This window comes from Lissotriton helveticus, chromosome 3_1 (assembly GCF_964261635.1).
Source record: "Lissotriton helveticus chromosome 3_1, aLisHel1.1, whole genome shotgun sequence".
NCBI lineage: Eukaryota > Metazoa > Chordata > Amphibia > Caudata > Salamandridae > Lissotriton > Lissotriton helveticus.
Window position 1 is genome coordinate 1,834,518,834 of NC_136061.1, and position 25,767 is coordinate 1,834,544,600.

The window sequence follows — 25,767 nt, forward strand, 5'->3', positions numbered from 1 at the left end:
TAAGTTATTTACCACAGTACACTTAGGTAGTCTTTGGTAGGCTGGTAGTCTTGCTTCTTCTCTCCCATTCATTCATATGAGCAGTCAACAACTACCTCGGCTCTATTTTATGGTTGTCTGTGATTTAGTCGAAAACACAAATTCGTCAAAAGTTCTCCGACTGTTGACCTTTTTGGTCGAAACTTTCTCCTTGAAAATGTCAAAATGAAAGGTATTTCACCAAATTATTTACTTAGATTTGTTGAATTACTTTTTCTCGCAGGGATCCGGAGAGCATTTCTGTGTTCTTAATGTTATGCCCTTCTTTCATCACCAGTACTATATGTCTTTCCTTCCTATCTTTGTGTTTGTTTGTATTGCATGTTGAAGTGTCCCTTTGTTACATCCTTCGGACCGCCTCTTACACGTTGGTTACCCCTCCGTTCCTGCTTTTCTTACATTTTAACTCATATTTCCTATTCCTATTTGAACTGTTCCACCCAGTTACCCCGCTGCCTTTCCCCCCTTTGTCCTATTATTCTCGCCCTTTCCACCTCCGTGCTTCTTCCACACTCCAATTACAGTGAAACGAAACTTTTTATTTCATATTCCAGACTTGCAAAGAAATCCTCGCTCTGCAATGTTTTCTTTTTTGCTACATAATTCTATTTGCAAATTATTAAAATGTAACTATTATCTTCAAAGTGTTTTAATACTCTTACCCTCTCCGTCAACTATCCAAAATGAGTTAAGTCTGTATTGGTATTACAGGATGCTCCACGTTAGTTATTTTTCATTAATGCTTAGAGCCCGCTTTCTACATGTGTAGAACCTGTAAAAAGCCATAGTAAAATAAAAGTAATTCAAGCAATACGGTCAAATATGTGTAAGTGATCATGGGAGGGAATACGCGAGTGAGGTGTTACCACGTGTTTCTTCTTAGTGGAGAAGGGCGTGCCCAGAATATCCCATCAATAAAACATATCATGTTTATATAAACAGGGGTTTTGAGGAACTAAGGGGCATATTATCAAGGGGCTTTATCTCCGCTTTTTTGGCTTTAAAAGCCAAGAAAGCGGAGATAACATTATCTCCCTATTACCAAGCTGTCGCTAACACCAGTTAGCGACAGCTAATAGGAGATAGTGACCATCTTGGGCCCCGCTTTGCATGTCAGTGATATTTATCACTAATGACATGCAAAGTGGGCGTGCCAAGATGTTAGCGACTGAAAACAGTCGCTAACATCGCTATCTCCTATTACCAACTTTTGGAGATATTCTCGCTAAGCGCGAATATCTCCAAAAGCTAACACTTGCCCAGGAGCAGTTCTTAGCCATGTTATCCTATGGGAGGTGGATAACATGGCTAAGAGCATTTGCTCGATAATGCATGAATATCGCTGACTTTTCAGCGATATTCATGCATTGCGGCCGTTTTTTATCGCATTTGCGATAAACCTTGCTAATAGCAAGGTTTATCTGCGATAAAAATCGCCGATTTGCGGCGATAATTTTTGTCTCTAAACAAGTTAGAGACAAAAATTATCTCTATTGGTTGGTAATATGCCCCTGAGTATGCAAAGCTAATGGAGCTAGTAGTAATGTTTCTACAAGGCTCTCCACACATCCAGCTCTTTTGTGAAATTGGTGCTTGTAAAATGTGCTATCAAGATGTAAATTATAAGTGGGATCCTGCACAGCAGTTTTAATTTCTTCTGCACTGTCCATTAACATTCACCCACTAAGGTATGTCATAACGCACAATCCTGAAGCCCTCAGCGCTGCCTGTGCTACAGAGGAGGGGCAGTTAGTACAAGAAGCAGGCTCAGCTTGAACTAGAATATGGCAAAATATCTCTTTTCATGTGTACAGTTAGGAAGGAGCCCGCATTACCACATCACGCCAGAGCACTCACTACAACGTCCAACACAGCAGTTGAAATCTTCAGATTCTGTCCGTGCAGAAACCCACAGGGGTGCACTGATGCTCAGTAACTACAGATTGATCTCCCTGCTCCCATACTAGGTCAAAATCCAGAGAAACTCATCAACAAATGCCTCACCAAAAGATCTTTGTCACCACCAAGTCCCTGACATAATGCTGTCTAGCTTCTGATTAAACCACAGCACAGAAACATCCCTCAGTGCTGCCATAGGTGACATCCACATGATCCTAGACAGAGGAGTTATGGCATCTCTCATCCACCTGGATCTTTCCCTGCATTTGTCACTATATCCCACCCCATTCTTATCTGCCCACTGCACAAGACTGGAATCCAAGGACCTGCTCTCCATTGGATCTGCTCCTTCCTGACTGACAGTACACAGGCAATTAGCATGTCCCCCTACACCTTGGACACCCGTAACCTCATATGCAAAGTACCGCAAAGATCATCCATTAGCCCAATGCTCTTCAACATATGCATGATCTAACATGCAAGCAGCACTCGTATCCACAACATTGATGTCCTCTTTTTTGCAGATGACACTCAACTCACACTCTCCCTATGGGAGAAGACTCCTAACACCCAGAGCAAGTTCAGCGCTTGCATGACTGAAGTCACCAATTAAATGACAAAACATCCAGAAACCTCCGCTCAGCCAGACTCTTTCTTGTATGCATCCCTCTCATTCACAGAACCAGCTCTGGCAATTGGACTTTCTTATACATTGCTCCTAAAACGTGGCATAAACTGACATGCCAGAGCCTTCTCCTCAATTCTTGAGATCCCCAAAAGGATGAAGACCTCGCTCTTTTCATGAATTCTTCCCCCTTGCTCCTGCCTTGGCTAGTCTCACTCCTGCTAAAAACCAGGTTACCCTCCCAGGTGATAGTGCGCTTTGCAAATACAAGGCCCTTTCATCCTCGATTTTTGGAAGCTTGGAACAACTTGAGTGGTGGCAAGCGCTTTTCAGTTCAGCTCTTTTATTGTCTGCCTCTGCCCCATCCTCTGGTTCATCGTGGGCCACTTCCTGTGGCTCTGGGTTTTGAGACACTTGTTGTTCATCCATTCATTCTCTTGTCTTCTATGGATCCAAAGTTCTTCAAGGAAAGAAAAGAAACAACCCTGCCCTTGATATATTCAGGTCCCAAATCGGATCCAATTGATACTAATGGGGAGGTAAGTCTAGGAATCAGAACTGCACAGAGTATAAGGCAAGTCAATGTACATATGCATCAGAAGAGTTTAGGTTTTTTGATATGTTTATTATTTATTGATTTATTTTGATTTTACGTATCAAATTGACAGTGTACAAAAAACTATTTACATTTTTATAAGAAACACATAATATATACATTTTTAGATATTCCTGATAAAAGGTAAGAATAAAAGGAAGAAACAAAGTTTTATACCTGTCAGCAATCCTACCCAGCAAAGTGTTCAACACCATTCATTTAATTCATAATGTTCATCCCCACATTCATACACACCACTTTCATTCACTAACATAATCCTAATTTAAACAGCAAAACAGATTTCCTAATATATACAACATGGAAATGTATGGTCTATTCCATGGGCTTTAGTAAATATTCAGGAGTTAACGACAGTAAGGGAAATCCTGATGAATATATGGAGATCCTGATGTTTATAAGTCTGTCGTTTTCCTGGATGCGTAAGCCACGAAAGCCGACGCGCATTTCGGTGTAAGGCCAGATAGCCACACCTTCATCAGGGCTGAGGGTTTTTATTGCTGGGAGAGGGGCAGGTACAAAATCTATTGTTGTAGACGTAGGGTCATATCCCAATTGAACCGTACATTAAAATAAGGCACCGTCTGATTTAGTTGGTAGAGTTTCTGGTTTTCCAAAGGTACAATGTCCAATAATTTTCTAAGGAGGGTGTTGATGCAATTTCCTATAATTTTCTATCTGAAGATGACTTCCCTAGTGGCGATCACATCTGCTTGCTAGATTTCAAAGCTTGATACTCTGTTGTGCGTGACACCTTTAGGTCCTTTATGATTTAGTGGTCCTTTGCCCTAAACCGGGTTTTTGACAAAACATTGCCTGCATATTTCATGGGGTTCTGGAGGTGATTTTGGCTTCCTTTTTTCTTTAGAAGTGAAAATTGTTTCTTTGCCTGGGAATGCATAAAGCTGGTCTTCCCTTACTGTTATCCAGTGATATTGGCATCAAAGTTTCAAGGTGGATGAGTTCGCTTCTGGTGATGGAGTCAGCGGATCTTTTCTATGTTGATGTTTTTTAACCTTCACATTAATGTCACTTGGTATTTGCAGTAATTGTTCTTTGTTCGCTTTCCTAGTCAATCTCTGAAGTCTTGTGTGGAGCTTTGTTATTTCTCCATCGAAATGACTGGGAGGAGGATGAGGGTCATAAATGTAATGCCTTAATTATTTGCAGGTAGTCGTCATTACTTCTATTGCTCCTGTTGCTACTTGTCCTTATTCCATTCACCTTGCTATTCCACCCTTTCCTTGACTGGTCCAGACTTCAATTGCTCTCATTAAAAGTGGCTCAGGAAATGGGCTGTTATTTTACCACCATACTGGTTAGTGGTCAGGGAAAATCTGGCTCAGTACAAATCGGACCCTGAGGATCCACTGAGGAATGAGGAATTAGCCATGGATTAAGAACTTTCGGGCCAGGCTCACCTAGTAACTCCGCATTTTGTTCAAGACGTTCACCAGAGATTTCAGCTTCTTTCATAAGTCTTAATCTCCAGGTAAAAGTAAACAGATGTATGGTGTACCAGTGTCATATTGGTAAAATTGGTAACTGGTATTACCTGCCGCATTGGAACTTACTGGCCACTTATAATGAGGGTCAGATTAACTTCAATATGTCAGGAGGAGAGGAAAAGAATGGTAGGTATGGAGCCCCTTAGGGCGGTGGATCTGAAAAGATCAAAGTTTCTGAGTGACTCTGTAGAGACATGATTGAATTGAGATATTTTCAACCAGCTATGTTGTCAGGAGGAAAAGAATGCTAGTTATGGAGCCCTGTAGGGCGGTGGAGGTTGTATTTCAGCACACTTTTGATGTTTCCCATCTCAGGCTGAAATTCACCTTAGGAGTATTTTAGCAGGACGAGTATGAGTATCACCGGGCATAATGGAAAGTACTGAAAAGGAATCAGGGCACTATGGAGTGTTATTTTGTTCAGGGCCTGTCTCCACTTTTAGATCTCTGACACTGAAATGATCAAAGTTTCTGAGTGACTCTGTAGAGACATGATCGAATTGAGATATTTCCAACCAGCTATGACCATTTGCATTACCGTTATGCATCAGATGTTACTTCCCAGACTATTTGGCCATACCATATCGAGAAACGTCTTTGGTCAAAGTCATTCTAACACTGGTGCAAGCTCTGTCTCAAACAAATGTTATGCCTCAGAATGTTCTATGTATAACAAGAATGTGTTCTCGGATATGAAAGCATTTGTAAGTTATTTACCACAGTACACTTAGGTAGTCTTTGGTAGGCTGGTAGTCTTGCTTCTTCTCTCCCATTCATTCATATGAGCAGTCAACAACTACCTCGGCTCTATTTTATGGTTGTCTGTGATTTAGTCGAAAACACAAATTCGTCAAAAGTTCTCCGACTGTTGACCTTTTTGGTCGAAACTTTCTCCTTGAAAATGTCAAAATGAAAGGTATTTCACCAAATTATTTACTTAGATTTGTTGAATTACTTTTTCTCGCAGGGATCCGGAGAGCATTTCTGTGTTCTTAATGTTATGCCCTTCTTTCATCACCAGTACTATATGTCTTTCCTTCCTATCTTTGTGTTTGTTTGTATTGCATGTTGAAGTGTCCCTTTGTTACATCCTTCGGACCGCCTCTTACACGTTGGTTACCCCTCCGTTCCTGCTTTTCTTACATTTTAACTCATATTTCCTATTCCTATTTGAACTGTTCCACCCAGTTACCCCGCTGCCTTTCCCCCCTTTGTCCTATTATTCTCGCCCTTTCCACCTCCGTGCTTCTTCCACACTCCAATTACAGTGAAACGAAACTTTTTATTTCATATTCCAGACTTGCAAAGAAATCCTCGCTCTGCAATGTTTTCTTTTTTGCTACATAATTCTATTTGCAAATTATTAAAATGTAACTATTATCTTCAAAGTGTTTTAATACTCTTACCCTCTCCGTCAACTATCCAAAATGAGTTAAGTCTGTATTGGTATTACAGGATGCTCCACGTTAGTTATTTTTCATTAATGCTTAGAGCCCGCTTTCTACATGTGTAGAACCTGTAAAAAGCCATAGTAAAATAAAAGTAATTCAAGCAATACGGTCAAATATGTGTAAGTGATCATGGGAGGGAATACGCGAGTGAGGTGTTACCACGTGTTTCTTCTTAGTGGAGAAGGGCGTGCCCAGAATATCCCATCAATAAAACATATCATGTTTATATAAACAGGGGTTTTGAGGAACTAAGGGGCATATTATCAAGGGGCTTTATCTCCGCTTTTTTGGCTTTAAAAGCCAAGAAAGCGGAGATAACATTATCTCCCTATTACCAAGCTGTCGCTAACACCAGTTAGCGACAGCTAATAGGAGATAGTGACCATCTTGGGCCCCGCTTTGCATGTCAGTGATATTTATCACTAATGACATGCAAAGTGGGCGTGCCAAGATGTTAGCGACTGAAAACAGTCGCTAACATCGCTATCTCCTATTACCAACTTTTGGAGATATTCTCGCTAAGCGCGAATATCTCCAAAAGCTAACACTTGCCCAGGAGCAGTTCTTAGCCATGTTATCCTATGGGAGGTGGATAACATGGCTAAGAGCATTTGCTCGATAATGCATGAATATCGCTGACTTTTCAGCGATATTCATGCATTGCGGCCGTTTTTTATCGCATTTGCGATAAACCTTGCTAATAGCAAGGTTTATCTGCGATAAAAATCGCCGATTTGCGGCGATAATTTTTGTCTCTAAACAAGTTAGAGACAAAAATTATCTCTATTGGTTGGTAATATGCCCCTGAGTATGCAAAGCTAATGGAGCTAGTAGTAATGTTTCTACAAGGCTCTCCACACATCCAGCTCTTTTGTGAAATTGGTGCTTGTAAAATGTGCTATCAAGATGTAAATTATAAGTGGGATCCTGCACAGCAGTTTTAATTTCTTCTGCACTGTCCATTAACATTCACCCACTAAGGTATGTCATAACGCACAATCCTGAAGCCCTCAGCGCTGCCTGTGCTACAGAGGAGGGGCAGTTAGTACAAGAAGCAGGCTCAGCTTGAACTAGAATATGGCAAAATATCTCTTTTCATGTGTACAGTTAGGAAGGAGCCCGCATTACCACATCACGCCAGAGCACTCACTACAACGTCCAACACAGCAGTTGAAATCTTCAGATTCTGTCCGTGCAGAAACCCACAGGGGTGCACTGATGCTCAGTAACTACAGATTGATCTCCCTGCTCCCATACTAGGTCAAAATCCAGAGAAACTCATCAACAAATGCCTCACCAAAAGATCTTTGTCACCACCAAGTCCCTGACATAATGCTGTCTAGCTTCTGATTAAACCACAGCACAGAAACATCCCTCAGTGCTGCCATAGGTGACATCCACATGATCCTAGACAGAGGAGTTATGGCATCTCTCATCCACCTGGATCTTTCCCTGCATTTGTCACTATATCCCACCCCATTCTTATCTGCCCACTGCACAAGACTGGAATCCAAGGACCTGCTCTCCATTGGATCTGCTCCTTCCTGACTGACAGTACACAGGCAATTAGCATGTCCCCCTACACCTTGGACACCCGTAACCTCATATGCAAAGTACCGCAAAGATCATCCATTAGCCCAATGCTCTTCAACATATGCATGATCTAACATGCAAGCAGCACTCGTATCCACAACATTGATGTCCTCTTTTTTGCAGATGACACTCAACTCACACTCTCCCTATGGGAGAAGACTCCTAACACCCAGAGCAAGTTCAGCGCTTGCATGACTGAAGTCACCAATTAAATGACAAAACATCCAGAAACCTCCGCTCAGCCAGACTCTTTCTTGTATGCATCCCTCTCATTCACAGAACCAGCTCTGGCAATTGGACTTTCTTATACATTGCTCCTAAAACGTGGCATAAACTGACATGCCAGAGCCTTCTCCTCAATTCTTGAGATCCCCAAAAGGATGAAGACCTCGCTCTTTTCATGAATTCTTCCCCCTTGCTCCTGCCTTGGCTAGTCTCACTCCTGCTAAAAACCAGGTTACCCTCCCAGGTGATAGTGCGCTTTGCAAATACAAGGCCCTTTCATCCTCGATTTTTGGAAGCTTGGAACAACTTGAGTGGTGGCAAGCGCTTTTCAGTTCAGCTCTTTTATTGTCTGCCTCTGCCCCATCCTCTGGTTCATCGTGGGCCACTTCCTGTGGCTCTGGGTTTTGAGACACTTGTTGTTCATCCATTCATTCTCTTGTCTTCTATGGATCCAAAGTTCTTCAAGGAAAGAAAAGAAACAACCCTGCCCTTGATATATTCAGGTCCCAAATCGGATCCAATTGATACTAATGGGGAGGTAAGTCTAGGAATCAGAACTGCACAGAGTATAAGGCAAGTCAATGTACATATGCATCAGAAGAGTTTAGGTTTTTTGATATGTTTATTATTTATTGATTTATTTTGATTTTACGTATCAAATTGACAGTGTACAAAAAACTATTTACATTTTTATAAGAAACACATAATATATACATTTTTAGATATTCCTGATAAAAGGTAAGAATAAAAGGAAGAAACAAAGTTTTATACCTGTCAGCAATCCTACCCAGCAAAGTGTTCAACACCATTCATTTAATTCATAATGTTCATCCCCACATTCATACACACCACTTTCATTCACTAACATAATCCTAATTTAAACAGCAAAACAGATTTCCTAATATATACAACATGGAAATGTATGGTCTATTCCATGGGCTTTAGTAAATATTCAGGAGTTAACGACAGTAAGGGAAATCCTGATGAATATATGGAGATCCTGATGTTTATAAGTCTGTCGTTTTCCTGGATGCGTAAGCCACGAAAGCCGACGCGCGTTTCGGTGTAAGGCCAGATAGCCACACCTTCATCAGGGCTGAGGGTTTTTATTGCTGGGAGAGGGGCAGGTACAAAATCTATTGTTGTAGACGTAGGGTCATATCCCAATTGAACCGTACATTAAAATAAGGCACCATCTGATTTAGTTGGTAGAGTTTCTGGTTTTCCAAAGGTACAATGTCCAATAATTTTCTAAGGAGGGTGTTGATGCAATTTCCTATAATTTTCTATCTGAAGATGACTTCCCTAGTGGCGATCACATCTGCTTGCTAGATTTCAAAGCTTGATACTCTGTTGTGCGTGACACCTTTAGGTCCTTTATGATTTAGTGGTCCTTTGCCCTAAACCGGGTTTTTGACAAAACATTGCCTGCATATTTCATGGGGTTCTGGAGGTGATTTTGGCTTCCTTTTTTCTTTAGAAGTGAAAATTGTTTCTTTGCCTGGGAATGCATAAAGCTGGTCTTCCCTTACTGTTATCCAGTGATATTGGCATCAAAGTTTCAAGGTGGATGAGTTCGCTTCTGGTGATGGAGTCAGCGGATCTTTTCTATGTTGATGTTTTTTAACCTTCACATTAATGTCACTTGGTATTTGCAGTAATTGTTCTTTGTTCGCTTTCCTAGTCAATCTCTGAAGTCTTGTGTGGAGCTTTGTTATTTCTCCATCGAAATGACTGGGAGGAGGATGAGGGTCATAAATGTAATGCCTTAATTATTTGCAGGTAGTCGTCATTACTTCTATTGCTCCTGTTGCTACTTGTCCTTATTCCATTCACCTTGCTATTCCACCCTTTCCTTGACTGGTCCAGACTTCAATTGCTCTCATTAAAAGTGGCTCAGGAAATGGGCTGTTATTTTACCACCATACTGGTTAGTGGTCAGGGAAAATCTGGCTCAGTACAAATCGGACCCTGAGGATCCACTGAGGAATGAGGAATTAGCCATGGATTAAGAACTTTCGGGCCAGGCTCACCTAGTAACTCCGCATTTTGTTCAAGACGTTCACCAGAGATTTCAGCTTCTTTCATAAGTCTTAATCTCCAGGTAAAAGTAAACAGATGTATGGTGTACCAGTGTCATATTGGTAAAATTGGTAACTGGTATTACCTGCCGCATTGGAACTTACTGGCCACTTATAATGAGGGTCAGATTAACTTCAATATGTCAGGAGGAGAGGAAAAGAATGGTAGGTATGGAGCCCCTTAGGGCGGTGGATCTGAAAAGATCAAAGTTTCTGAGTGACTCTGTAGAGACGTGATTGAATTGAGATATTTTCAACCAGCTATGTTGTCAGGAGGAAAAGAATGCTAGTTATGGAGCCCTGTAGGGCGGTGGAGGTTGTATTTCAGCACACTTTTGATGTTTCCCATCTCAGGCTGAAATTCACCTTAGGAGTATTTTAGCAGGACGAGTATGAGTATCACCGGGCATAATGGAAAGTACTGAAAAGGAATCAGGGCACTATGGAGTGTTATTTTGTTCAGGGCCTGTCTCCACTTTTAGATCTCTGACACTGAAATGATCAAAGTTTCTGAGTGACTCTGTAGAGACATGATCGAATTGAGATATTTCCAACCAGCTATGACCATTTGCATTACCGTTATGCATCAGATGTTACTTCCCAGACTATTTGGCCATACCATATCGAGAAACGTCTTTGGTCAAAGTCATTCTAACACTGGTGCAAGCTCTGTCTCAAACAAATGTTATGCCTCAGAATGTTCTATGTATAACAAGAATGTGTTCTCGGATATGAAAGCATTTGTAAGTTATTTACCACAGTACACTTAGGTAGTCTTTGGTAGGCTGGTAGTCTTGCTTCTTCTCTCCCATTCATTCATATGAGCAGTCAACAACTACCTCGGCTCTATTTTATGGTTGTCTGTGATTTAGTCGAAAACACAAATTCGTCAAAAGTTCTCCGACTGTTGACCTTTTTGGTCGAAACTTTCTCCTTGAAAATGTCAAAATGAAAGGTATTTCACCAAATTATTTACTTAGATTTGTTGAATTACTTTTTCTCGCAGGGATCCGGAGAGCATTTCTGTGTTCTTAATGTTATGCCCTTCTTTCATCACCAGTACTATATGTCTTTCCTTCCTATCTTTGTGTTTGTTTGTATTGCATGTTGAAGTGTCCCTTTGTTACATCCTTCGGACCGCCTCTTACACGTTGGTTACCCCTCCGTTCCTGCTTTTCTTACATTTTAACTCATATTTCCTATTCCTATTTGAACTGTTCCACCCAGTTACCCCGCTGCCTTTCCCCCCTTTGTCCTATTATTCTCGCCCTTTCCACCTCCGTGCTTCTTCCACACTCCAATTACAGTGAAACGAAACTTTTTATTTCATATTCCAGACTTGCAAAGAAATCCTCGCTCTGCAATGTTTTCTTTTTTGCTACATAATTCTATTTGCAAATTATTAAAATGTAACTATTATCTTCAAAGTGTTTTAATACTCTTACCCTCTCCGTCAACTATCCAAAATGAGTTAAGTCTGTATTGGTATTACAGGATGCTCCACGTTAGTTATTTTTCATTAATGCTTAGAGCCCGCTTTCTACATGTGTAGAACCTGTAAAAAGCCATAGTAAAATAAAAGTAATTCAAGCAATACGGTCAAATATGTGTAAGTGATCATGGGAGGGAATACGCGAGTGAGGTGTTACCACGTGTTTCTTCTTAGTGGAGAAGGGCGTGCCCAGAATATCCCATCAATAAAACATATCATGTTTATATAAACAGGGGTTTTGAGGAACTAAGGGGCATATTATCAAGGGGCTTTATCTCCGCTTTTTTGGCTTTAAAAGCCAAGAAAGCGGAGATAACATTATCTCCCTATTACCAAGCTGTCGCTAACACCAGTTAGCGACAGCTAATAGGAGATAGTGACCATCTTGGGCCCCGCTTTGCATGTCAGTGATATTTATCACTAATGACATGCAAAGTGGGCGTGCCAAGATGTTAGCGACTGAAAACAGTCGCTAACATCGCTATCTCCTATTACCAACTTTTGGAGATATTCTCGCTAAGCGCGAATATCTCCAAAAGCTAACACTTGCCCAGGAGCAGTTCTTAGCCATGTTATCCTATGGGAGGTGGATAACATGGCTAAGAGCATTTGCTCGATAATGCATGAATATCGCTGACTTTTCAGCGATATTCATGCATTGCGGCCGTTTTTTATCGCATTTGCGATAAACCTTGCTAATAGCAAGGTTTATCTGCGATAAAAATCGCCGATTTGCGGCGATAATTTTTGTCTCTAAACAAGTTAGAGACAAAAATTATCTCTATTGGTTGGTAATATGCCCCTGAGTATGCAAAGCTAATGGAGCTAGTAGTAATGTTTCTACAAGGCTCTCCACACATCCAGCTCTTTTGTGAAATTGGTGCTTGTAAAATGTGCTATCAAGATGTAAATTATAAGTGGGATCCTGCACAGCAGTTTTAATTCCTTCTGCACTGTCCATTAACATTCACCCACTAAGGTATGTCATAACGCACAATCCTGAAGCCCTCAGCGCTGCCTGTGCTACAGAGGAGGGGCAGTTAGTACAAGAAGCAGGCTCAGCTTGAACTAGAATATGGCAAAATATCTCTTTTCATGTGTACAGTTAGGAAGGAGCCCGCATTACCACATCACGCCAGAGCACTCACTACAACGTCCAACACAGCAGTTGAAATCTTCAGATTGCAGAGTACCTTATCTGCCAGAGAGGTCACTAAATTACCAAACTTGAAAGTTGAGCAGTGCTGCGGCTCTACCTCCAAGACGTGATACTTGGAGGTACGGGATGCTATGAGATTGTTGACAGCGCCAGACTGACCTTTTATCCCATCTGGCATTTTCCTGGTGGGAAGGAGGCTTTGGAAGCCGGTTTTGAAAGTCCAGGCCAGACCCTGCTGGTGTCTCTGTCACCTTCTCCAGCTCCGCGAGGGTGAATGCAGTAGGTATGGGAAGTATCCAACAGAGAGAGAAAGGGAGACAGTTAGAGGTACCGAGAAAGCAATCAGAGCCCGAGAAGAAACAGGAAAGAGAGAGGTAATGTATGGATGTTGACAGAGAGCAAGGAGATGGAAGAGCCTTTATGCCAGGGGTGCTTTTGGTTCCCCAGTCCGGCCCTGATTTGAAGTCCTGCAGTTTTACCCTGCGAGAAGCACGATGGTAACTTCATCTCTCTCCACCATGAGACAAGACTCTGTCAGCCAGAGGAGGCAGAGTAGCATTAATCGATCTTAAGAGATAATGTTTCCATTGTGGTTATATTTTTCCATAGAATGGATGACTGAATGAGGCCCTTTCCTCACTCTCTGTGGTAAACATGGGACCAACAACCATTAAACCAGAAACAAGGGGCAGCACCCATACCTTCCTGCCAGACCACACAAGGATGTGCCTCAGAAAGTGGCTCCTATAACCGATACAGCTCTCTCTATACAGCTGCCATGCTCTTGTCATTTTGAGCCATGTGCACACTACAATGGGTGGATTTCTTAAATCGAAGCACGGAGAAAAGCTGAATGAAGAGGATCTATTACAGTAAAAAATACTCCCTGTGTGGGATGCCAGTACCTTGGGTGGTTTTATAGAGTAATTTCTACTGCCATCTCCTCTTCCTGTGCTAGTATTTGGTGCAGTATTGATAGTCTGGCTCATGAATGATTATAATATTTTCTCTTGCAGAGTGGAGAAATCTGGCAAAGTGGTTGCTATGAGTGTTTTTGTTCCAAGAACTTCACTGTGCAGTGCAGTCCTGTATTCTGTGACACCCCCATGGTAGCACCTTGCGACAAAGAAGGATTTGAGCTGATCGTGGTTCCAGACCCGAACAACCCATGTTGCCCCTTCGAACAATGCCGTGAGTATCTGTAGACTTCTCAGATTCTCAGAGACATTTCAAGGAATGGTCAAAGGGGTCAATGCCCTGGGGAAACCTTCAAGGCGAAGGGTTCTTTCTATCTAATGTCTCTCTAACCCTTCATCTCAACCACACTGCCTTTCTCTGCCTACCTCTACCTCTACCTCCCACTCTTGCACTCTCTGAGCAGTATCATTCTAAGAATTTTTGGGAGGTCGGGCAAGGCATATTCTATCTGTTTTTATGTGACACCATAGTTGAAAGCATAAGTCAGTGTTGCTTGGCTTCATGTGAGCTTGAATTAGAAGATAATGTGTAATAAAGTTCACAGTTGTTTTGAACAGGAGCCATTGCCTAATTTGTGGAAGAATAAATGTTGGCTCTCTGGCCTCAGCTCGGCAGCCCAAAAAACAGACTTATTAAATGCTGAAACACCGAATAATAAGGCTGTTTATGCTTGAATCGCCATAAGCCTCGTTAATCAACTATCATTCCTTTATCTCACTCCTGCTTTCTCTCTTTGTGATGTTTTTCCCAACCTTCTCTTCCTACTTCTTTACCGTTTTTGTGTGTTTTTCTTCATTTGCACACAATCAATGCCTAGTGAGGAACAAATCAGTTGCGGTCCCCACCAACTCAAATTAAGCACTGACAGGATGCCCCGAAAAACTTTTTGCCCTGGACCTTAAAAAGTCTGAAGATGACGCTGTCCTCTAGCAGAGAAAGATGAGTGTACAGAGCTAGAACTCATGCCCCAAGTTTCCTTTCGACTGGTTTCTTACAGATGCCAATGCATCAAAGGAGTAGAAACTTTGAGCCTCATTATGATTGCGGATAATCCGCATACTCCGGGCCGGCGGAAGCCACCGCCGGCCCGGAGTATGTGGATTATCCGCCGCAGTGCAATAGAAGACCCACTGCCAGATCAGGATGGCGGTGGGAGTGCGGTTGGACCAGCGGCGGACGGCAGGTCCGTCCGCCGCTGATCCGCGGTGTGAGGAGGGCTATTTGGTCACAGTGTCTGCAAGACACCGTCAGCCAAATTAGGAATTGCACGAACACATGCTTTTCCGCGGCGGCTTTTCCGCCGTGGAAAAGCATGTGGACTTTGGCTTTTGGGGGCCCGTTGCGGGCCCCCAGGGTGTCAGGGGGTGGGGGGTGTACCCCCCAACATTTACATGCACAAAGCGCCAGGCACCGCGTGGTGCCTGCCGCTTTGTGCATGTAAATGTAACACATGCAGTTTTAACATTGCGGCGGGTGCTGCTTCAAGCAGCACCCGCCGCAATGTTAAAACAGACAGGATGTGACCGCCAGGGTGGCGGTCACATCCTAATTTGCACAGAGGGACCGCCGCTGCCCCTGCGGACGGTCCCTCCACCTCTGGGGTGGCGGACGGACGCAAGTCCGTCCGCCATCCTAATCGGCCCCAATGTGTGGACTGGAAACAGCGTTTCTATGTAATGCCTGATAAAACCAGCTGAAAAATCTTTAGAGCCACATTGGTCTTCCCATGTAATTCAACATCAAAAGACTACACAGCTTTCATCCATGAACACTAAGTACAAACAATATAATATTACCAAATCAATGTAGGGAATTGTTGTGTGTCTGGTTTATAAAATAGTTATAGGCAGAGCCACTGGATTTATATGTCTCCGCAGACCCCGCTTTGAACACAAAATATGGATTTAACAAATGTCACGTAATCTACCATCTGCTCCAGGTCAATCTGTTAAAATGTTACTAAAAATTGACACACGTGGTGCTGCACAGTGGCAGATACTTTGTAAAAGTAAATTGATCACCTTTAATTGCATTTTGGTGTATTGAAGAATTAAACCTATTTAATAAGGTCAAACTTTTCCCCAAATAGTATTAATGTATGTTAAAATGACTACATAATGAAAATAAGTCCAGCCTTCCTCAGTGTCAGGTGTAGATCACTGTGTGCGATAGTAAACCGTTGCCCTTTGCATAGTCCCTGAAGAGAGCTTCAAAGCTTTCTAATGTATGCAGTGCTGGTGAAGGATTTGTGCTATGCCACATAGTGACTTGCTGCTATATTCGATGGTTCTGTTAGCATTTTGGCACCCCCTGCTGGTGGTTTCAAAAGATGTTCCCTATGTCCTCCTGTCATAGAACTGGCTCTGCCTTTAAGTTTTGCTTGGCCTCGGCTGCTGTAGTTTTCTCTATGGCTCTCTGTTCTTCCCCTTCTACCAACAGTGCTAGGACAGCCACTCGGCAAAATAAAGAGAAAATATCCTGACTAAAATATAAACTGCAAGTATGCACGAAACAAGTTTCAGTGGGACACACGGCTGCATGTTTAAACGCATTGTCTCCTTTACTGTGGATTTCCTATAGAAGTTTGCCAAGGTATCTAAGCCCTTGAAGAGCTGTTATCAATGAGAACTGCCGGAAAGGGCTGTGATGTGGGCGTAGCTAGAGCTTATGGCGCCCGGGGCTATCCCTCAGATTGCCGCCCCTGGGGAGGGGGCTGGGGAAAAAGGACCGAGAGTCACGAAGTATCACCGCTAATTGTTACCTCGATCATGCAAGTTACATGCACATACATGACACGGTCCAAGGCTACACAGTTAAATACACCGGTGACAGGCAGTACAAAGGAGAACACACAGACTGCCACCATACTAACACTTACGTTTGTGACATTTAATTGCAGCTCTCTCCAGCACCTGCACCGCCACATATGCAGTGCAATTCTTAAATCAAATATTGTAGCGTGAAGAACAAACTGACGACTTAATGTTCACTATAAGACAACACATCTTTGCAAACATGGATTTGTATGACTTAGATGCATTTCTCAGAATATGTATCTACAAAATGCAAAATGCTCTGACATCATCCTGAACATTTCTTTGTAAATATGTATGTTTATTATTTGGAATCATTTCTCACATTTTTTTGTAAAAAAATAACTGTAGAATACTTTAACGTCGTCTGTGTGTGATATAAAATTTCAAATAAAGAAATAAAAACTTAAAAATTACCAGCATTCGCAGGGTTCTATACTTTATGGAATGTTCTCCGACACCCCACTGTACAACCGGCGGCCATGTCTACGTTTCTGCAGTTGCAGAGCAATGCCTCCAATGTTCAGCTCATGGTTTGTGCACCTGGAGTGGCGCAGCTGGCACCGGAAGTACAGGTAACAACAGCAGGCCGGACATAAAGGAAGCATAGCTGCCAAGGTTTCAGATTGCTAAGTGTGACATTTTTATAATGTCAGCGTAATTATGAGTGACATTTCAACAACTATGAGTGACACTTTTTTCGCTTTGATTTAAACTTATGAATTCTGTCATATCTAATGGTATATCAGCCAGCCTTCCTTCTTATGAACTGGGAGTTTTTGATAACCTAGCTGGACCTCCTATTAGCATGAAGGATTGACTGAGAACTGTGGACCAAGGGCCCTTAAAGTGTCATCCCGAATCAATCCATTTCTCAAGATCCCCACTGGGCACCGGGACAGGGTTGAATAGTTCGAGGCTGGCTCCTGAGTCCCAGGATGTTGTGCAGTTCAGAAACCTTTGAAATGCCGCCCGCTCGATGCATAGCTGCCAAGGTTTCAGATTGCTTATGTGTGACATTTTCATAATTTCGGTGTACTTATGAGTGACATTCAATGATTATGAGTGACACTTTCTTGTAAACAAAATTCAAGCAAGGAAGATGAGGGAAACATAAATATCAAAAATTACACACATTTGAGCAACTCTGCAGAGCACCAGCAATGGAAGGCCACTAACCCACATGAGAAACAGACTGAGCTTATTAGCCCGCTGCCGGCACCAGCCTAAGGTAATCTATGAGCTACAGGCTCAGGTTGTAAACTAAATATGCTCAACAATATTATTTGTAAAAACACCGATGTACACACAGACCGGAGTCTGCTACAATTAAATTTTGCATGCATTTGAGGTGCTAAACCGGACCTTTTAGTGTGTCACCGTAATCACTTAGAGTTCACAGAACCAGTGCAGCGGGACCGTCCGTGCATGACTGCACTGCTGCCCATCGATGGTGCACTCTGCTGCAGCCTGTTCTCAGGCTGTCTGGCCACTCAGACTCGTCCCGTGAATTAATCTTCTTTTGTATAATGATAATATATATTGAATTCTGGAACTTTGCACATTCCTCGGCGTGCTCCAAATGCATATTAATAACTGCTATTCAGCCTTTCATCAAATGTATACAAAGGATTCCTTTAGAGAAAGATACACTAAGGAACTGACAGGCTGTATTAACTTACAAGGAGAAAATAAAGTAGTGATTGATCTAGGCTACTAAAGTTTTGCAAATCAAGAAAATACATACCAACTCGAAAGCAATTCAATAGGATTAAGATTAAAAAAATAAATCAACGTTGACATATGAAAATGCTGGAAACTTGGGAATGGAAACATCTGAATTAAAAACAAATTCCAACACAAAAGTTTCTCACATAACAAGTTCGAACAATTAACCACCGGTATGCACCAACTGCAACTTGAAGGGAGTATTAATCGATCGTCCAAAAGATACAATTAAAAACAACGTGCTGAGTGTGATGCAAAGGAATGTATACCAGGAATTCAATGCAAGGCAGCCTGGCCACTCAGACTCGTCCCGGGCCCCCGTGCCGCTCGCAAGCCAGACTCTCACTGTGAGCCGGGCGGCGGCTGCAGAAGTGTTTTGCGCACCCGGGCAGCCTGTCGCGTTCATGCCTCTTGCGCGGCCGGCGATGCACACCGCAGGCGGCAGCTGAGCTCAGCCTCAGCATGACTCTGGGACCTCACCTGTGGCTCGTGCCCGCATTAGCCCACATTAGCCCGTGTCTTTGAGCACGCTGGAGGTTGCCATTTCCCAGGAGAGACTGCCTCACGCGCGCAGCACACCAACGTGCGTGCAACGTGCGTGCAACGTGGCACAAGTGCCGCGCCACCTTGCCGCCTCCAAAACAGTGCCGCCTGGGGCGGTCCGCCCCCCTCGCCCCCCCCTAGCTAAGTGGTAGCCATGTTTTTCTGAATAACCATGGCGTAATGTCGGGCATCTTGTTTGGAGGGTCTCAGGGCAGTCAGTATTTACTGGGGTCCGATTGCAACAGCTGAGGTATTTAATACCTTTGGTATCCTGGTGGTCCTGTACTGTGGACCCCCAATCTCAGAAATAAGTACATTTGGAAACTGATGAATCTCAGATTAGTGAGGTTGAGCATTCTATGGCTTACTCAGATGACGTGGTATGGGCTGCAGACTCAGATTTCAGCAAAGCAGCAAACAACACCTGCTAGAACTCTGTCCATTTAGTGCTTTTACTTTTGAAAAGAAAAGGGTCCTTATTGCATGCAAATGTCCAAGCACATTAACAGCTATATGCAGACTAGCCGATCGGAACACCTATGGGAACACCCTCTAAAGGGACTCACAAACCACAGTGGGCATGAAGGGAGGGATTGTCACTCCGTTCAAGTACCCTCTCTTATGAAGACTGAACCCACTGTGCTGGAGGCATCTTTAGTGGTTTGCAAAACAACAGTTGATGGACAGAATGCAGAACAATGTCATGCATTCACCCCAGTACAGAGATCTGGGCATAAATCCATCGTTTTTTGCACTCCACACCACCCCAGTTCAGACATAGCCATATGCAAACCAGCCTTGACCATGTGCCTCATGGGAACAGTCCAGCCTGAACTGCCAAGCCATGTCTTTCCATGTCAGGCCCACATCTCTGTACTGGGGTGAATGTATGACATTGTTCTGCATTCTGTCCATCAACTGTTGTTTTTGCATTTGTCACTCCGAGTGGGACGGGTATGCTCAGGCGTGAGTCCTGTGCTCTCCATGCCACTGGAAACAAGCTATCCTGGCTGAAGACGGCTGATAGCCAGAAACCGGTCCTAGGATGCTTGATTCTGGTCCAGGAAAGACATGGCTTGGCAGTTCAGGCTGGACTGTTCCCATGAGGCACAGGGTCAAGGCTGATTTGCATATGGACATGTCTGAACTGGGGTGGTGTGGAGTGCAAAAAAACGATGGATTTAGGCCCAGATCTCTGTACTGGGGTGAATGTATGACATTGTTCTGCATTCTGTCCATCAACTGTTGGTTTTGCATTTGTCACCCCGAGTGGGATGGGTATGCTCAGACGTGAGTCCCATGCTCTCCACACCACTGGAGTCAAGCTATCCTGGCTGAAGACGGATGATAGCCAGAAACCGGTCCTAGGATGCTTGATTCCTGTCCAGGAAAGACGTGGCTTTGCAGTTTGGGCTGGACTGTTCCCATGAGGCACTGGGTCAAGGCTGATTTGCATATGGCCATGTCTGAACTGGGGTGGTGTGGAGTGCAAACAAACAATGGATTTAGGCCCATATCGCTGTACTGGGGTGAATGTATGACATTGTTCTGCATTCTGTTCATCAACTGTTGGTTTTGCATCTTTAGTGGTTTGCACATCATAAATGTCTATCACATATTAGCCATGGAATGCTGGATTTGTTAGTATCATCAATCCTTCTCTGGGTGGTCTTGTAATCAATGCACTACTGTTGCTGTCTGCAGTTCTTCCCACACTACAATTCTCAACAGCAAAATAGCAAAGTGCTAATTGCCAATGGGCTGAGCAAACAGATAATAACCTTTCTGGATGTAAGAATCCACAATAAGAGCATTCCCAAGGTAGCTAGGCATCTCTCACCCATGCACTAATCGTAGTTTTAGAGTGGTGTGTTGATTTGGACTCTCAGTTAGGTGGAACCATGCCTCTAGCACAAAAACCCTTTCAAGTTCTTTTGACTGCATATGTAAGTGGCCAATCTCCCCTATGGTAGAATTATAGGGCATATTAGGAAGAACCTCGTTAAAATTATTGCCGTTTTAGCGGCAGGAAACTGCGCTAAAACGGCGATAATGGGCTTGCTAATATGCGTTATAGAATTCCAATAGAAGCCCAGGTTAGATGTCCTGCACAGCTAACCTGGGCTTCTATTGGAATTCTATAACGCATATTAGCAAGCCCATTATCTCCGTTTTAGCGGCAGTTTCCTGCTGCTAAAACTGCGATAATTTTAACTAAGATTCTTGCTAATATACCCCCTATTGTGTCCACCAGTAATTTACTGATAAAAAAACGCATAAGTCCCCCACAAGAGCTGGAGATCAAATACTTCACTTAATAGAGCCCTGCTCTTACAAACCTATATTTCGAGCCATATATTCTCATATATATATTGTTTTTAATTTCAAGGCCTCATAGGAAGAACTGTCTCACTGAGAATTACGATGAGAGTATATGGTAGAGGGGACTTGTGGATTTTGCCAAAAATCACATATGGTCTTAATGGTTAAGTAGGATTTTTCCCTTAGTGAAGGTTCTTATGCAATGAATTATTTTGTATAGAAATGCTTATGTTGCAGAGGCTTCTTTAGAGACAATGCAAACCATTGGAAAATTACATTAGAAAAAGAGAGAATGTTTTAGATCAAAAAAAGAAAAGGTAAAGCAGCAACTCTACGTAATTGTCTCTTCCACGTTTCGTTTTTATGCTTCAAATATTATTTATACTGATATGGAGGTCTGGCTAATGTTCTCTCCTAACCTACTATAATTTACATACCTGTTGTGCAGAATGTAACCCGAACCTCTGTCGCCGCCCACCAAATAGCTGTGACCCTGGTTTCCAGTTTATTGTGGGCTTTGAAGAAGGAGATTGCTGTGCCTCCTACGGATGTGGTATGTTGTGCATGTCAACATTTTATACTATACTTTTACATTTTCTTTTGGATTTGTTCACACACCATCTTTCAGACGTCTTAAAACCCATCCCGTTTTTGATGAAGACAATGCAAGAAGGTTCACCAAAAGATGTAGGGGTCCAGTATATCCATAAAGCTCTGGAGAATGTGGCTGGTTTGTGCAGCATGGTTAGGGGCAGGTTGCAATGAGGTGAGTAGTTTTGAGCTAAGCTAAGCCAAGTCAATTTTGTGATTAACGAGTGGCTGGGGCTAGAGCAAGGAAAAAGTGTGGCACAATGAATTGGAGAAAGAGTTAAAGTGCTCAAATGAGGTAGTCAATGGAATGAACTAAGACTAAATAAAAACAAGTTTTCAGATTCTAACACGTAAAGAAAAATCCTCCAGTTTTAGTATTCGGTCTCTGTTTGTGATAACAAAAGCTCTTTGTGGGGTGGCAGCATTGTTTCACAACAGGAAATCGGGTTTTGGGGCAATGGATCTCTTCAGCTTGTGTTAAGCCTCGGACCTTATTACAAGGGCTGATACTCAGTTAGGCAAAATGGGATAGGTCTTTTCAGTCCTAAAAATAAAATACTGAATAAGAAGTCATATGTCTATATGCAATTTTCAATCACCTGTGACCCTGGTGTGCAGAGGGAACTGAGACAAGATCAGCCATCCAGACACAAAGGGGCTTATTTACAAGCCCCTTTCACCGCCAGTGCGCCACTTTTTCCCCTTTTATAAAGGGATGAGACGCGGCACAAAATACTTATAAATAAATCCTAATGTTTATTTTCAGCTAACTTTCACTAGCATCAGTGGTTAGTGTGCTGACTCACAAGTTACAGGACTGTAGCCTCCTGCATGGTGTAGATGCACTAGAGTTCATACTCCCTTTCTGCCATACTGTTAATTCCGGAGTCAATGGGGCCAAGCCCAAATGAAAAAGAAGTCCAGACTACTAGTCCTTACTATTGACATGGTACTGACAAAGTCAAGCAGAAGTTGAAGATCTGTCCACAGTGACATCTTGGGATAGACTTTCAACACATATGGACGAGTAAGAGAGAGGTTCATGCAGCAACATGCATCTTGCGATAGTAAAATGGTAATATTAATAATGAAATTGTAGCGGCAGGTACAGTGTTTTAATAACACATCTTTTTCTATCACTGTGTTATTGTATATAGAAATTAATTTCTTTGCATGCTCTAGAACCAGTGACTCTCGAGGATATTACATTTTAATAGACATCTCCCAGCTCAGTGCCGTTGCAAGTTCTACAGATCAGCTACCATTATACTTACTTATTTTCTGGAAGACGTGTCAACCTTTGCCCAATTACTGTGGGCAAATTCTCCTCTGTGCTAAGCCACCTCCATATTTTCTGAAGTATATAGGCATTTGGTGCCTTACAACAAAAAGGGCTCAAACATAAGATGACAAGTTGAAGCGACATTTGGTAAGTGACGAGAATTAAGAGAGGCCAAACAAAAATACTTAAGTCTATGGCATGTGCTATGTTTCACCTAGTTTTACAGCGGTATACAGTCTAATCTGTTTTCTCACCCCAACAGTGCCGAAGAACGTCTGCGTTGTGAATGGACTTGAGTACCCGGTAAGAAACTTCACTTCTCATTTGCACTGTATTTCATGCTTGTGGAAATAATGTAGAATTATAGTTAACCTTAGACACTCATAAGCAGATCATGGACAAAGTGATAAAGCTAGAGTCTCATTTGCCGTGTTCCAGTGGTGGTTTCCATATTTGCAATCCTTCGGGCACTAAGAAAGGGCCAAATAAGGAGTTAACCTTTTTGGGGCACTACACCAGTAATATCCGGTATGTGTTGCTGAATAGAATGAGTTGAAGTAGGTGCTCTTGAAAATGCAGCATTTCAATGTTTAACTATTGATATGTGTTGTTGATTTAAAGTATTTGTGTTAAAATAGTTTTTTGTTTGGTGGAATGCTTATTTGCCACTTGAGATGTTGACTTGGAACTAGTGATGATAATTTAAGGTGTGAAAGGTATTCCTACTCAACACCCACTCCCTCAAAAGACACCCTGTGGAGAACTGGGACCTGCTCAACTCCACCTCCCCCGACGTTGCCTTCTTCACAGAAATCTGGATACAGGGCCGGACTGGGAACCAAAACCGGCCCTGGCAAAGTGCTCGGCCACCGCCCCCCAGGGGGTTCTGGGTGCCGCCGAGCTCTTTACCAGGGCCAGTTTTCGGCCGATTTCGTTACAGGGACGATTTTGCAGCTATGCTGCAAAAACAACCCTGTAACAAAAACAGCCCCCTGGGGCCGCAAACCGGCCACCCACTCGTGCGGGGTATTGCCCGGTGCCCGCTACGGCCAGTCCGGCCCTGCCTAGATAAACTCCAGCTCAGCCCCATACTTCGCAACCATCATCCCCTATGGATACAAAATTATCCACAAAGACTGTGTCGCCCAAACTAGGAGGAGGCGTCGCCATTGTACACAAATAAACCCTCCACCTCACATCCAGCTCCGACGACCACTCACCACTCTCAATTCCCACCTGGAGAACCTTGAAGACTGCTACACCTCATCCCTACTTGAGAACCTTGTTAGCATCAGACTCAAACAACTGGTCGCAACACCAACCCACTCAGGTGGACAAACTCTCGGCCCCATATTCTCCCAAGCTGCAACATCTCCATCAGCCACACCTCTAGTCACACTGGACCAACCACCACTGAATCCATTTCTTCTTCACCAAACCCACCATAAGACAAGATGCCTAGCAGGATCCACGCAAAACCTGGAAAAAGATCACTGAAGACCAACTCAGCACCACCCTCAGCAAGACCCCACCACAAACATCCACAGATGCCAATACCTCAGCACACAACCTCCTCCGCTGGATAACTGACTCCGCCAACACTTTAGCCCCCCTCAAGAAACCCTCAGGCAAGCAGCCCTCCAAGAGAGCAAGCTGGTTCTCCTCCACTCTCCAAGAGTCCAGGGGCACCTGCAGACAGCACAAGAAAAGATGGAGGAGCAGGAGGATCACGACAGACCATGCAGCCTTCAAATCTGCCATCACTGCACACCACTGCCTCATCAGAAAATCATATGAAAATAATGAGAGGGACCCCTTAAAACTCTCAAGGAAATTTCGCGGAACCCAAACACTTGGACACTGTATCGCTGACACCGTGAAGCGGAACGATCTATTGACGGCCTACATTCACTTCGTCCCATTGAGAGGACCGGAGGTCCGAGATTTGAATCCGAAGTGCGGAGGCTTTTTGCATATAAAATTAAGAGCGGCAATGCGATATAGTGCGTAGGACAGAAATATATAGAAGCCAAGCTCAAATCGGGCTCATCTTGTAGAAGCGATTAAGAAATAAGAGTATACTCTGCATATATATTTTTTAAACAAAACGACCCACGAGTGCAGAGCACAAAGAATAATAAGAAATAAAAGTCACCAGAATATAACAGGAAATGAAAGTTTCTTTTCATGCAGAGACAGATTAAGTTGTTGTCTTGATAAAGATGGTGTGAAAAGAGGAAGGCCATCGAAACGCGTCAACGCTTTTAATGAGTATAATCTAAAGGAGCAACACTACTGTTCCAAATACAGATAAAATCGTTGTATTAAGCATAGTGTTTTGGAACCAATTTAGATATACACTGGTTTTAGACAAAGACTGTGTCTTACATAGGTTTTTTGCCTGTCTCTATTATGCAGGTCATAATTATAATATGTTAGTGAAGTCACTTTTTATGTAAACTGTATATTGTTTTTATTTTGTAAGTCAAAACCAACTCAATTGCGTTATTTGTTTAATCTAATTGAGTACATTTGTTAAAGATTTCTTTTAATAAAGTGCAATCTATAATTGTATTTTCTCAATAATTTTATTGTTAATTACCGTTTATTGTTACGATTGTGGGGTCAAGGGAATCCCAATTTGTTCATCAGAAAAACAGCCATAGAGGAATGAATCAACACCAACTCACACAACAGTAAGGAATTCTTTGCCTTGCTCAAAGAATTTGCCAAACCCAGCAGAGTAAAAGCAGACATCCCGATCACACCTCCAGGATCAGAGAGCAGTCCCTCCAGAGGCCCCTTGCATCCTTACCCTTCCCACA

General features: G+C 42.8%; 1 protein-coding gene across 2 annotated transcripts in view; it reads left to right on the forward strand.

The window, feature by feature from the left end:
* Positions 1-25,767, forward strand: part of LOC144823879 (mucin-5B-like) — a 737,446-nt gene that overhangs the window by 570,272 nt on the left and 141,407 nt on the right. For both annotated transcript variants that reach the window (XM_078682767.1, XM_078682768.1), the window contains 3 exons: positions 13,702-13,876; positions 21,518-21,622; positions 23,205-23,245. In XM_078682767.1, the coding sequence (XP_078538893.1) occupies positions 13,702-13,876; positions 21,518-21,622; positions 23,205-23,245 (321 nt within the window). The remainder of the gene's footprint in view (positions 1-13,701; positions 13,877-21,517; positions 21,623-23,204; positions 23,246-25,767) is intronic.